The sequence below is a fragment of the Magallana gigas genome, chromosome 3 (genome assembly GCF_963853765.1).
Source record: "Magallana gigas chromosome 3, xbMagGiga1.1, whole genome shotgun sequence".
Classification (NCBI taxonomy): domain Eukaryota; kingdom Metazoa; phylum Mollusca; class Bivalvia; order Ostreida; family Ostreidae; genus Magallana; species Magallana gigas.
In genome coordinates this window covers 20,350,052-20,365,341 of record NC_088855.1, presented here as the reverse complement: position 1 = coordinate 20,365,341, position 15,290 = coordinate 20,350,052, and the positions used below count along the sequence as shown (strand labels likewise).

At 33.1% G+C, this 15,290-nt stretch overlaps 1 protein-coding gene and 1 pseudogene across 1 annotated transcript; one reads left to right on the top strand and one right to left on the bottom strand.

Moving 5' to 3' along the window:
- The first annotated feature begins 7,108 nt into the window (after positions 1-7,108).
- LOC136273697 (uncharacterized) lies at positions 7,109-11,849 on the top strand. Its single transcript, XM_066078824.1, has 6 exons — positions 7,109-8,620; positions 9,202-9,266; positions 9,434-9,700; positions 10,491-10,641; positions 10,752-10,777; positions 10,903-11,849. Exons 1-6 carry the CDS (start codon positions 8,520-8,522, stop codon positions 11,205-11,207), a joined length of 915 nt encoding a protein of 304 aa, XP_065934896.1. The 5' UTR covers positions 7,109-8,519; the 3' UTR covers positions 11,208-11,849.
- A 34-nt stretch (positions 11,850-11,883) lies between these two features.
- On the bottom strand, positions 11,884-14,541 carry LOC136273322 (low-density lipoprotein receptor-related protein 12-like; annotated as a pseudogene).
- Positions 14,542-15,290: the final 749 nt, after the last annotated feature.

Below are 15,290 nucleotides of genomic sequence, written 5' to 3'. Positions count from 1 at the left end.
CGGCTTTATATAAATGCACCAATCAGAATTTTTGTTCCGAATCGGAATTAAAATTAACATCGATTAGAAAGTGTCATCACTCAATGCAATTCAACATCGGTTGTAGCATGTACATCCATGTTGGGTTTGCGACAAAAGGATGCAACTAACAATGGTGCAACTAAGGTGGCAGGGGACAGTTTTTTTTATCCAATTAATTGTAGCCAAGGGATGCATGTCTTCGGAACTCTGTAACTAGAATTTCCTCAGTTCCCATTCAGCACAAATACCTTTAATTCACTCTTTATGAGGCCAATCACCAATTTCTGAAGAAAATTGCTACATGTAATCAAAACCTGTAAAATTCTCTACATACTGGTTTTGACCCTTTCATATTTTGCTAATTTTTCATGATTTTTCAGCTTTTTAGACCTCCCCCAGCTAATTCCCTGCAGAGGGTTGACCTTCCGTACCGCGTGCATGCTGCACTATCACATGTCAGAAACTTACCGGTGTATAGTTTACAATGTCCCATCCACCTACTTTTCGTGTTATTTTACCTCCCGTCTGTAACTTGCAATTTCACTGTGTAAAGTCAGCACAACAGTCAAAGCCGCAGGTTTCGCATTTTACTTCTGATTCTCGTGTACCTAACATAAGGGGCCTACATATTGCATATCAATTTCAACAAGAGACACCCCTCCTACTGATGATAATCATTAAAAATCATTTCATGAATTTTAGCAACACTCACAAGCCTTCAAGTACAGCAACTCTCAATTTTACAAAAATATTGACGGGTACTTTATTCGAAACTGTCCCTTGCTACCTTTAACATACACTCACATTCTCTGAAAAGTCATCTTGTCTTAAAATTACAAAGCTTATGCTATTCTGAAAAAAAGTACACCACATTTTGCAAATTCCATTGAGGTTTAAGAAAAATATGGCCATTTAAGTGAACCCACCATTTCCACTTCCCTCTTTTTAACACAGATTCACAGGGCTCTCCATATATAAAGCATCTTTACCTAATCTTTTAGAGGTCAACTGTTGTTCAACCTCCTTAAATAAGAAACCTTATTGAATACTACATGTACATGCATCTGCTTGATTTTATCATGGTAAAAGCATCACATCACTTAGAAATCCCTTTACATGTATACCCTCCCCCTATCTTTTGATTTTCACAAGAAGCATTAGTTTGAACACTTTAACCTAATATTATGAAACTTGTGGCAGTTTCCTTGAGTCATTTCTTACACATAATTGAAAACAACCATCACTGATATTTAAAATTGATCTTTTTTGGTAAATGGATGATTTGTAACATTTTTATTCAAAAAAAGTCATGTCGCCCTACATGTGATTTCTTGTTTTCATGAAAAACTAAGCCTATAATCATATTTAGTGGATATCTTATATATTCTGGTTTCTAGTCTCCTTTTAACTTTGCTAAATTAGTAAGACCTACAAGTGTGACATGTGCGTTTAATTAAAATGAAATTCAAACACACCCGGGTACCTGGGGACGGATGAGAATTCCATGAAAAAGGTTTAAATTTTACATGTTTTTCTACATTTTTGATGCATATATACAATAAAAGGGTAAAAATATGTTGTTTTTTGTTTATTTCAAGAGTAATTATCATAGCAGATGTTATTTCAAGGTCAAATGTACAGTTACATATCCTACATGTAATGGTTATGGAGTCCATTGGAAAGAGGGGGTGGCTTTTTCAATTCTGTAAATACATCTAAAATACCATTTTTTGATAGGAAGAAGCAAAAACTTGAGTTTTTTGACATATTGTATACTTTGATAACTGCATTTGTCTACATGTAAAGTTCATTTGAAATAAAAATATGCTGTTATAGAAAAATTGGGTGATATAAGTCAGGTGGATTAATGTTATTTCATAAAATCAGACAGCAAAATGGCTGCAAATTCATAAATTTAATGATTTAATTGATAAAAACTGTTTTAAAGTATTTATTCTTATCTCAGTAATTAACTTAAGCCTATTAATTGTCATCAGGATAGGAAATGCCTACTCTCTAAGCCAATTTACTCTAGTGGTGGTCACTCTACACATTTAAGAGGGAGTTACTCCTCTTGAATATTTTAGCTAATAAATGATGTCATGACATCTATAGCCAAGAAAATATTCCATTTTCACAAAATGTATTACTTATGGTACAAAATCCACTCAAAATTACACTTAAAGGAGAAATATGAAAATACCATGTAGTCTTGAAGGTGGCAGGGGACAGTTTTTTTTATCCAATTCATTGTAGCCAAGGGATGCATGTCTTCGGAACTCTGTAACTAGAATTTCCTCAGTTCCCATTCAGCACAAATACCTTTAATTCACTCTTTATGAGGCCAATCACCAATTTCTGAAGAAAATTGCTAATCAAAACCTGTAAAATTCTCTACATACTGGTTTTTATGAGATTTTGACCCTTTCATATTTTGCTAATTTTTCATGATTTTTCAGCTTTTTAGACCTCCCCCAGCTAATTCCCTGCAGAGGGTTGACCTTCCGTACCGCGTGCATGCTGCACTATCACATGTCAGAAACTTACCGGTGTATAGTTTACAATGTCCCATCCACCTACTTTTCGTGTTATTTTACCTCCCGTCTGTAACTTGCAATTTCACTGTGTAAAGTCAGCACAACAGTCAAAGCCGCAGGTTTCGCATTTTACTTCTGATTCTCATGTACCTAACATACGGGGCCTACATATTGCATATCAATTTCAACAAGAGACACCCCTCTTACTAATGATAATCATTAAAAATCATTTCATGAATTTTAGCAACACTCACAAGCCTTCAAGTACAGCAACTCTCAATTTTACAAAAATATTGACGGGTACTTTATTCGAAACTGTCCCTTGCTACCTAAGCAAACACTTGCACTCGCGCAAAATTTCTGGAGGGATTGACCACTCCGCCTTTCAGATTGGTCGTACAATCGCTTTAAAAACAATAATGCAAACCTAATCAAGATCACAAACATAAATGTATCCCGAAAATATTTCACATTTTTGTTTTGCCTCTTAAGATCAAGCTCTGCTCCAAACATACAGTGAAATTGGTGTAATATGTGTTATTGGCTTCTTTTTCATGTACATGATTTTGATTATTTCATATGAATAAGCAAATCAATTGTTTTTATTGAGTTAGTAAAAAGCATGGTCTGCTTGACATTGGGTTTGGCTTAACGGGTAACGGTCATTTTGAACCTCGATAGAAATAAAGTATTTCAAAATCTGGGTTTTTTGTATTATTTAGCTTAAAACTCATCAACTGTGATTAATTTTTGTAAACTATGAAGACGTTTCTCATTGGTGTTTTAATATGTTTTTGATGTTGACTTAGCGAGTATATTTCGTGATTTATCAGAACTTAAACTGCATTGAGAGCACATGTGGAAAAATTAACAGTTTCTTCTAAATTCGACTTAAAAGACCATATTGTAAAGACTTTGATATGTACGTTTCATGAATATTAGAATATGGAATTACATTTCCTGTTTCAATATTCAAAACTGTCAAAAGGGCTATTAATTGGAATTAGGAAGTTAATGTATATGTAAAATGCATATAAAACATTATCAATACTGTCAAGATAATTTTGGTATTGTTTGTGTGGTAATTTCATCGACATGGATGTTGTAATTTTTTGTTTGTTAATGTATGTTGCCGTCTCACCTACTTCCACTCTAAAAGGGGGAAATATCTGTCCAAAGAATGTGACAACGGACAGGTAAAGTGTTACTTTCTAAAATATTAATTGTGAGAATTTTAGGTTCTGTCAATTAAGATAACTTACCTTTTCAAAAACTGTACAAGTTCATGATCAATTGTTTGCTGATTTTAAGTTATGCAGATGATGATGATGATGATGATGATGATAATCATGAAGGTGAATTATCAATATCTTTAATATTATTATGATAACGTAACTTCTATTCCTAGATCTAATTGCATTCTGTTTAAACAGTAACACAATTAATGTCAGATAGTAAATAATTCGTGTTTGTTGATCATACAATAGAACATTGCTTAAAGGCATAACTATGATACTGTAGCACTCGAATATTCTTTTGTTTTTTTTTAATACTATATTGTAGAAAAAATATTCTCCGTCCATGAAAACTTAATATGATAGATTAAAACTTTTTGTTGTTAATCTGCAGAAGTTTAGTCAGAGAAATATTCTAGTTGGAAAGACCAAGCTTCTATTCAGATCTAGTACATGTAGCATTTACATTTATTCTGAATGTGTTGTTCATTTTCCCCTATAATTTCTTTGTCTAAAAGGGGAAAACTTGTAACAAAGATTGAATGCTGTATACACTTTGAAGAAAAAGAATGATATGTGTGTGGGTAGGTACATGTATTAGATAAATGATACCTTTAGAGAAACAAAGGACACGAGCGTACAATACCTGACATCAAACCCCCCCCCCCCCCGAATGTTGAAATGGCATACATACATATAAAAAGAAATTTACATTTGAAAGTGACAAATTAACACATATAAATTTATACTGTGTACTTATCTCGTTCGTTAATTTAGTTTATTTTCTAAACATCAACATCATGATCTCATATCTAGCGCTATTTTTATGCTACATTGTGTGTACAGAACATGAACATTACGTATTTTTTATCATTAACTAGACCGTATTTAATATTTTTTCAAACAATATAATAATTAAAAAAAATGATTAACTAAAACGTCGGTTAAGATTCGAACACCCTCTCATTTGATAAGGATATTCTACAAGCCTCCACTAAACCCACTGAGCTACGGTGATACATTACAGGTACGGTGAATAGCTTGAATTGTTTGACAATTATTAATAATTTAATAGAAGTGAAGTGTTTTTGGTGAAAAACACGAATTTTGACCCATTATGGGCCCAGACTCCATTTTAATAAATCATTAATAAAAATGAATAAACACTTATTCTTTAAATAAAAATACTTTTAGGATGGAGTCAAGACCCATTCATATCTAAAATTTGCAATTTAGAACAGTAAATGATCAAGATTTTTTCATAAAACGCTGTGCATCTTTATTTGGAAACCCATTTCTGACTTGTTTACAGAATGAAAGCATATGTTTGACTCACAACATGACATTTATACTATAAACAATGCTTATAAGCCAAAAATTAATATTTTAACTGAAACTGAAAATCGTTCGTTTTTTATTGCTCAAAGTGGGGGATATACAACGACGTGTACGCCCCTCTCCAAATTTTATCTATAGCATATTGCTTTATATATTTATATCATTTTTTCCATTCCTTTATATAATGTGATGTTTAAATAAACAAATAAGGGATTTCGACAAAATTTCATTGATATAATTAGAGGTTTTCAATATATGTACATTAAGTAATATAACAACAAGATATTGTTTGATTAAATAAATATAGTAAAACTGAAGGAATTTTCAAACGAACTTATCAATATAATCATGATCACCCCAAACAAAATAAAACAATTACATAACTAAACGATGAAAATGAATGCAACTAAGACAAATTATCTTACAGATTTTATATAAATCTTTTCATCTGTTAAATGTTGACAGAATGCAGTCCCGGCTTTTTTGGATATAACTGTGCTGAAAAATGTTCAAAAGATTATTTTGGGAAAAATTGCGACATTCGATGCAGTTGTAATGAAACACAAATCTGTCATCATGTGTGTGGATGTTTGCAAAGACTGGACTTGAATTATTCAAATGTGACGAACAACGGAACCAGTGTTTTAATGGAGAACGTCACATCTTCATCATATGCAGAGGAATGTCCTACTACAACAGATGAGTTATCCAGAAGCATAGGTCTTATCTACTGCTATCTTTCTTTTTAGTCGTTATCGAGGTATTTATTACTTGAATTAATGTGTATTTCCCAGGAATAACTGTCAATATTTCTTTTTTTGAAGAAAATCGGTTTTATATTGTCACTGAAACAAATCAAAGATAGGAAACTGATTCTCATGTTTATTTGTTTTTAAATTTTTCATTTATGTACTAGCTAACATTTACTACATTTTCTTTTACTTAATTTGTATGTTTAAATATATTGTTAAAAAATGACAATATCGTATATCCGGTAATTTTCGCGATGATCTATTTATCCTTTATCTTTTTAACAATCTTTTGAAAAAGCAATTATGACTGATGCAAATTAAAAAATTCTACACGTTTTCCCATTTTCGCAAATTTTGTGACACGCATAAAAATGTTAGGTTAATATTTCGTATTGCCCTTGTCCTTTTAATGCAATTTTTTCCGATAAGAAAATAAAGATAAAGACAGTACATATTATCATATTATAGCTGTTGCCTAAAAAGATACCGTCTGTATCGAAAAATAAATTTAAAATCCTCTTACATTAAAACTTCAAATGTTAATGAAATCCTGCTAAACTGTTTTTTCTATTTGATCCTTTTTTATGATAGAAATTCGGTTTGAAGAAGGTTGGGTAACCAAGCTACATTTCGTTACAAAAGTCGGAGGGGGGTACACTGGGGGGGGGGGGCAATCCGCAAAGTCATGAAATTCCTAATCCGTGTTTGGGGGGGGGGGGAGGGGCGTTTGCCGATTGGGGGGGGGGGGGAGTCAGAGGCATATTTGTGATAAATGTATCATAAATTTTCATTTTCCGGGGGGGGGGGGGGGGGTTAGGACCCCCTTGACCCCCCCCCTCTAGATCCGCGCATGAAAGGTACACCAAAAGAAGACAAAAATTGCAAGATTTCATTTCTGATCGGAGCAGCAGGTGTCACTGTTGTTTGTAGTGTATTCGGAATAGGACTGTTATACCGGTATTATATTTTTATGCAGAAGTGTATTCTTCATGTGTTTGGTATTAAGAACATGATACTAGTATATATGCCTCATGTTTATTTTTCTTTCTCATTTTGTAGGTTTCACTTGATGAGGAAAAAACAAGGCTGTTTTCTTCTCTTGCATTCAGACACAATAATGAATTACAATGCAATCATTAATCGATCAACCACAAACAAAAATTAAATTAAGGTAAAAGTTCCTAAAAAACATATTTTCAAATTTTTACAGAATGCCGCGTTCATCACAATTTGGTGTACGATTTAGAAGATACATCAAGGATTCGGGAAAACCCATGTGTACACGAAGAGCCAGCAGAGCCTCTGTATGGTGAATGTAGTTACGAGGATACATGCTACAGTACGTTGGTACTAAGAATGAACAATGAATCTGTTCGGGAACCTAATACATCAAGACAGCCAGTCTTTACAGATGATGACAATATATATGAGTATGCACATCGTTATACATATCATAGTGATGAGGGACAGCCACCAAACGTGTATATTACTGATATGACTGAAGCAGCTGAATAACTGTAAACTTAATTCACTTGATTATCGTGTAAGCTTCATGTAATATGTTATAAAGCTTTACAGATGTGTTCGTATTAACAAAGCTCCAAGTGAACTATAAATCGTATTGGACACCTATATTTCCGACATTTGTTTCCGCGTGTTAGCATCATGTTCTCTACATGCATTTGATAAATGGAAGGGTTTATATAAATGCGACAATCAGAACCTTTGTTCCGAATTGGAATTAAAGTTCACACCGATTAGAAAGTGCCATCACTTATTGCAATGCAACATCGGCCGTACCGTGAACATCCATGTTGGATTTGCGATAAAAGGATGCAATTAACAATGGTGTAATTGAGCAAATACTTGCAATTGCGCAAAATTTATGGAGGGATTGACCACTCGGCCGTTCATATCGGTCGGACTAATATCTTTAAAAACTTTAATGAAAACCTGATCAAGAATCACAAAAATAAATGTATCCCGAAAATATTTCATATTTTTTTGCCTCTTAAGATCAAGCCCTGCTCCAAACAGTGAAATTGGTGTAATATGTGTTATTTGCTTCCTTTTTATGTACATGATTTTGATTATTTCATATAGATAAGCAAATCAATTGCTTTTATTGAGTTAGTAAAAAGCCTGGTCTGCTTGACTTTAGGATTCCCTTAATGGGTAACGGTCACTTTGAACCACGATCGAAAGAAAGTATTTCAAAATCTGGGTTTTTGAGGTATTATTTAGCTTACAAATTTATCAACTGTAATTAATGTTTGTAAACTAAGAAGACATTTCTCATTAGTGTTTAATTATATTTTTGACGTTGACTTAGCGAGTATAATTCGTAATAGATCAGAACTTAAGCTACATTGACAGCACATATGGAAAAATTGACAGGTTCTTCTAAACAACGTGTAATCTCGACTTAAAAGATCAATTGGAATATTGTAAAGACTTTGATATGTATGTTTCATGAGTATTAGAATATAAAATTCCATTTCCTTTTTCAATATTCAAAACTGTAAAAAGGGCTATTAATTGGAATTAGGAAGTTAATGCATATGTAAAATGCATATAAAACGTTATCAATACTGTCAAGATAATTTTGGTATTGTTTGTGTGGTAATTTCATCGGCATGGATGTTGTAATTTTTTGTTCGTTAATGTACGTTGCCGTCTCACCTACTTCCACTCTAAAAGGGGGAAATATCTGTCAAAGGAATGTGGCAACGGACAAGTAAAGTGTTACTTTCTAAAATATTAATTGTGAGAATTTTAGGTTCTGTTAACTAAGATTACCTACCTTGTTCAAAACTGTACAAGTTCATGATCATTTGTTTGCTGATTTTAAGTTATGCCGATTGCCGATGATGATGATGATGATGAATATTATCAGTATTTTTAATATTATCATGATAACGCAACTTCTATTCTTAGATCTAATTGCATTCTGTTTAAACAGTGCAACAATTAATGGCAGATAATAAATACTTCATGTTAGTCGATCATACAATAGAACATTGCTTAAAAGGATAAACTAAGATAATGTAGCATTCCAAATATTCTTTTATGTGTGCAAATGCTTTTACGATGCTAGTTCAACACATTATTTCTTTTAATACTACATTGTAGAAAAAAAAGTCTCATTGCATGGAAACTTAATGTGATAGATTTAAACTTTTTAGCTGTTAATCTGCAGAAGTGTAGTTAGAGAAATATTCCTAGTTGGACAGACCAAGCTTCTATTCAGATCTAGTAGCATTTACATTTATTCTGAATGTGTTGTTCATTTTTCCCTATAATTTCTTTGTACAAAAGTGGAACACTTGAAACAAAGATTGAATGTTGTTCAAACTCTGAAGAAAAGAATGATATGTGTGTAGGTAGGTACATGTATCAAATAAATGATACCGTTATATCATATTTTTACATTCCTCTATATAATGTGATGTTTAAATAAACAAATTGGGGATTTCGACAGAATGAAATGAGATGAAAGCAACTAAGACAAATTATCAAGATTTAATATAAATCTGTTAAATGTTTACAGAATGCAGTCCCGGCTTTCGGGGGTATAACTGTGCTGAAAAATGTTTAAAAGATTATTTTGGGGGAAAATGCAACATTCGATGCAGTTGTAATGAAACACAAATCTGTCATCATGTGTGTGGATGTTTGCAAAGACTGGACTTGAATTATTTAAATGTGACGAACAACGGAACTAGTATCTTGTTAGAGAATGTGACGTATTCGCCTTTTGCTGAGGAGTGTCCTACTACAACAGATGTGTTATCCACAAGCACAGGTCTGATGTACAGTAAGCATACTATATCCCCTTGATTACTTTTGATTTCCCGTCACATCTTCATCATATACAGAGGAATGTCCTTCTACAAACCGTATGTTATCCATAAGCTCAGGTCTTACATGTATCTACTGCTATCTTCCTTTTTAGTCGTTATCGAAATATGTATTAGCTGAATTAATGTGTATTTCCCAGGAATAACTTTCATTATTTCTTTTTCTGAAGAAAATCGGCGTTGTCACTGAAACAGATCAGAGATAAGAAACTGATTCTCGTGTTTATTTGTTTTTAAATTTCTCATTTATGTACTAGCTAACATTTTCTACATTTTCTTTTACTTAATTTGTATGTTAAAATATATTGTTAAAAAATGACAATTTCGTATATCCGGTAATTTTCGCGATGATCTATTTTCGCGGGTTTTTTCACAATCTCCTTAAAATAGCAAAATATTGAATACGTTAAAATCATATCATTTATTTTTTAACAAACTTTTGAAAATACAATTATGACTGATGCAAATTAAAAAAATTCTACACTTTTTTCCATTTTCGCAAATTTTGTAATACGCATAAAAATGTTATGTTAATAATTCGTATTGCGCTCGTCCCTTTAATGCTATTTTTTCCAATGAGAGTTTAAGTTTACTGAACAATAGTTTTAATCACTGTCATATTATAGCCGTTGCCTGAAAAGATACCGTCTGTATCCAAAAATAAATTTAAAATCCTCTTACATTAAAACTTCAAATGTTAATGAAATCCAGCTAAACATTTTTTTATTTGATTCTTTCTTATAATAGAAATTCGGTTAGATGAAGGTTTGGTAACCAAGCTACATTCCGTTACAACAGGTACACCAAACAAAGACACAAATTTCAAGATTTCATTTCTGATCGCAGCAGCAGGTGTCACTGCTGTGTGTAGTGTATTCGGAATAGGACTGTTATACCGGTATTATATTTTTATGCAGAAGTTTATTCTTTCTGTGTTTGGTATTACAAACATCAATATACATGATACTAGTATATGGCTCATGTTTAATTTTATTTCTCATTTTGTAGGTTGCGTTTGATGAGAAAAAAACAAGGTTGTATTCTTTTCTTGCATTCAGACACAATATATGAATTACAATGCAACTATATATCAATCAACAACAAACAAAAATTAAATGAAGGTAAAAGTTCCTAAAATATATTTTTCAAATTTTTACAGAATGCCGCGTTCATCATAATATGGTGTATGATTTAGAAGATATATCAAGGCTTCGGGAAAATCCAAGTGCACGTGAAGAGCCAGCAGAGCCTCTGTATGGTGAATGTAGTTACGAGGATACCTGCTACAGTACATTGGTACTAAGAGTGAACAATGAATCTGGTCGGGTACCTAACACATCACGACAGCCAGTCTTTACAGATGATGACAATATATATGAGTTTGCACAGCGTTATACACATCATAGTGATGAAGGACAGCCACTAAACGTGTATGTTACTGATCTGATTGAAGCAACTGAATAACTGAAAACTGGCCGGGAGTGTTCGCATTAACAAAGCTTCGATCGTCTTTAAACCGTATTGGAGTGTTACTCTGACATCAAATGTTGATAAGTAAATAGGAAGATTTTAATTGTAACTTATCTTTACTATTAATAGCAAATTATTATGGACATATGGAACATAGAATCAGTTAAGCTACGATTCAAAGTTTATTCAACACAAAATCGTATTCACTCAGGGCGTACTGATACAGTCGTTCAAAAAAAACACGTTTTTTCTTATTTAAAAACTATGTGCATGATGGGTTTTCATACGCACTCGAATAGGTTTCGGGTCACGTGATCAGGTAATGTAAATAGTAGGAACATGCTGTGACGTGGCACTCTAACTTTGCTCTCTAGTTGTGATTTAAGTAAGGTAAAATGGAAGATGAAATGGAATGATGTGATTTTGGGCTGACAGATGGATGTTAGTATATGTTGTGTAAAATAAAATAAACGCTACCGGGTAGCTTGCCTATGCAATAATTGTTGTTTTATATTCAGACAAAAATGTAGTGAGGGAGAATATATTAATTAAATTTATACCACTGGCAATAAACTGACGCTTTTGAACATTTAGAGTGAAATGTATGATTTCCCGTGATTTTTTTAAATTGGCGATTCTTTAAAATAATAATTTGATGATATTTGTTATAAAAACAATATGTTCAACCCGTAATAAATGATGAACATAAATACAATTGAAATTTGTTGAATTTAATCTTTTAGTCTTTTATATCGTTTTTGTGGGGAGAAATAAATACAAGCTGTTACACATAAACATAGAATTAAGCCCATCCCAACAACTGTTCCCACAATGATTCCAACTCTAGCAGAAGTACTTAGATCCGTCCATTTGGCGAGTATTCCTGAAAATAAAAACTTGAAATTTACTCTTTCTGATATTAGCTACACGTGTTGGATTTCATGAGTTCGTCTATTAAAATAATTTTTTTTATCAGAGTCAAAATGAACATCTGTGCATGCTGACCTTCACAACCAGCATATTGCGCAGACTCGTCCGAATTATCTTGACAGTTGACTTCCTGGTCGCATTTTAGCTTTTTGTCAATGCAGATATCATCAAGACATTGAAACTCGTTTTCTGAACAAATTTTGGAATCTGGTTCTGTAAAATTATTTAAACTCAAAATTTAAATCATATCTCTTGGTTGAAATCCAACTATAATTAGCTTTTCTCTCTTCGTTTTCTGTTCAACTCTGATAAATGATAATATAAGCCTTACTTCTCTGGATCGTGGCGGTCAACTTAAATCCAGTACTGGTACATGTACTGACTACCATACTTTTGAACTTGAACGTCGCAATGTTGCCACTTGTAGCTATTGGCCGAGGAAGAATTCGTCCACACAAACCCTTGTTGGGAGATAACTCAGTATCTGTAGTATCTCCTTAAAAAATATACAGTGTTTTATTCTAGAATCTCATTAATTTAAATTAAGAAGGGGTCGTTTGTCATACCCAATCCCCATACAACGAAAAGAATTTTTGGGAAATGTTAGGCATGCAACGGTATAATAATTTCCATGTTAATGATGATATTATAGTAGATCATATAGAATGGATACTATAGCTATTAATATGTTTTACGGTGCTACCGTTCTGGCGAGCGCAGCAAGAATTACACATACTGTACCTTGCATCATTGTCAACTTATAGTTTTATTTAGGTATCAACGAACGTCAAAAATGTTTTGAGAGAGTATTGCTCTACAATGAGTATGCCAAATGTACTAATTTTAATGGTTATGATACATACAGCGCAACCCCCTACCCAGAGAAAGAGAGAGAGAGAGAGAGAGAGAGAGAGAGAGAGAGAGAGAAAGAGGGTACCTGTTTGTAGGTGTGTAATTTCTCACTTTTAAATTAAATGGTATGACTATATGCAACATCTACATAATTTTTTTACCTGTTTATTTTTTCATTTTATTCCTTTTTATTTATTATAGTTCAAAATGTCCTATTGTTTATTTCCTCCCTACTCATATACTTACCTGCCTACTGCACGGTACATGCATGCACAATTACTTTAAAAATGGATCGATATGACAGTAAAGTATGGCTCTTGCTAGTAAATATATATAAAATCTCTATATTAAAAAAAGATTAAAAACAAATCATATGTTAATGAGGCAGGTATCGCAGACTATACTGAAATAGCCAGTACACTCATTACAGATGTTTGATCCACCTCTAAATTTATCACGGGAAATATAGCGCGAGTGCACTGTGACGTCATCCATGACTTTGTTCGTCTTTGTTTACGTTTCTCGACTCAATACGAAGGTATGGAAGCATGTAACAAATCTTTTGAGTCTCGCCAAAGCATATGCGGTACTCAAAACGTGTCTTCAAACTTTAAGTCACCGTAAATTACGAGTTAAAGGTCGGCCATTTTTGGCATAGCACCACGGGTGTAAACATTAGAGAGCATTATGGGACGTAGACAAAAAAAATTGTTTGATGAACTGTAGGTTTAGCTCGTTCTTTTTCCCGCGCACACTGGTTCTTAGAGCTCGCTTCGCTAGCCGGCGCTGCGCTCGCTATAATAGTACAATGTATGTCTAGTTTGTGTGGTATTGTAGTTCTGTGTTATAATTCTGTAGTATTGTGTTGTGTTGTATTTCTATGGCGTCATATGTCATAGAATACAATGACATATAAGCAAAAACTGGTATCAAAATCTACTCTTTGAGTCATGTTGAGTTGTAGTTCTATTATGTCATATGTCATGGAATACAATGACATATAATCAAAAACTGGTATCAAAACTTTACTTTTTGAGCCAATTTATTTGGTACCAACTTCCAACGGCTCTTATTTCGCTGGTTGTAAATAAAAGCAAATCAAAAACCGAAATAATGGGTAGTTTTACCATCATAAATCCTCAGTACATCGGTGCAGTATATCACTGACGGTCTTCCTACTTCGAAATAATGAAAGTTGAACTAGATGACGTGACCAGGGGGCGCTTCCACCGTGGTTTGACATTTCCATCCACTGGGGTAAAATACGTCCTCGGACAGGGCTATGTTTTGTACTGTTCTTATCTTTATTTTCATATCGCAATAGTTCTCCAAGTAAACTGTAACATTATGAATTATTTGATGTAGAGAAAATTCAATGTGAATAAAACAATATTATGTTTGTGTACAAAAAGACGTACCTGTGTTATCGTTATGTGCCATACAAGAGCTTAAGCATACATACACAGCTGCTAATTCCAGTAGAAATTTGGCAAGAAACATTTTTGTTCAGATAAATGAAAAGTTGAAACGAACGGTGATCAAGGAGTCTCGTCGTAGATAATGGACTTCTCAAGTACTCACACACAGGTAAAACCTGAAACAGGTGCTATGAGATAAAAATTGTATTGTTTTTAGAGAGAACTATCAAAATTAAGAGAAAACTGGATATGTGCAAAGTATAAAGACACAAACCACTCCACACCCCTTTACCTACAACCCCATCTCCACCCCCTTTTGGGCTTTTAAACCATTTAAGTTAAATTCAGAGGAATTGGTTTTACAATGTAACTATGAGAGTTTAAAAATCAACGAAACGAATACAAAATGAGTTTTATTACTGAATTTATTAAAAAAAAAGCAAGTGTTGAATTTTAATAGAAATTAAGGAAGACTTCTGTGAATTGAATGTTTGACATATTGAAATTGCGGACAAAAAGGTGACCGAAAAGTCAACATTTTACACGGTCTTGATATAGGAATGGCCTCCAAATATATGTTTCATATATAGAACGAGACAAACTACTACATATTGACAATACGAAATAAAGTTAATATCATGAAGGATATCAGGGTTTTTTTTTCTCAAGAAAACGTCATTGTTCTTGCATCATATTGGCAGCATAACTTTACTTTATTAGTAACCATTTGGGTTATCGGTTCGTGCTATTGAGAGAAAAAAATGCATCTTAAAATTCCAGAATCGGCAGATAAAGGTGCCTTGGCAATAAGAGAAAGCACCGACTTTCAGACTAAGTACGTACATGTGCATTTATTCCCTATTGCAGATGTAAAACC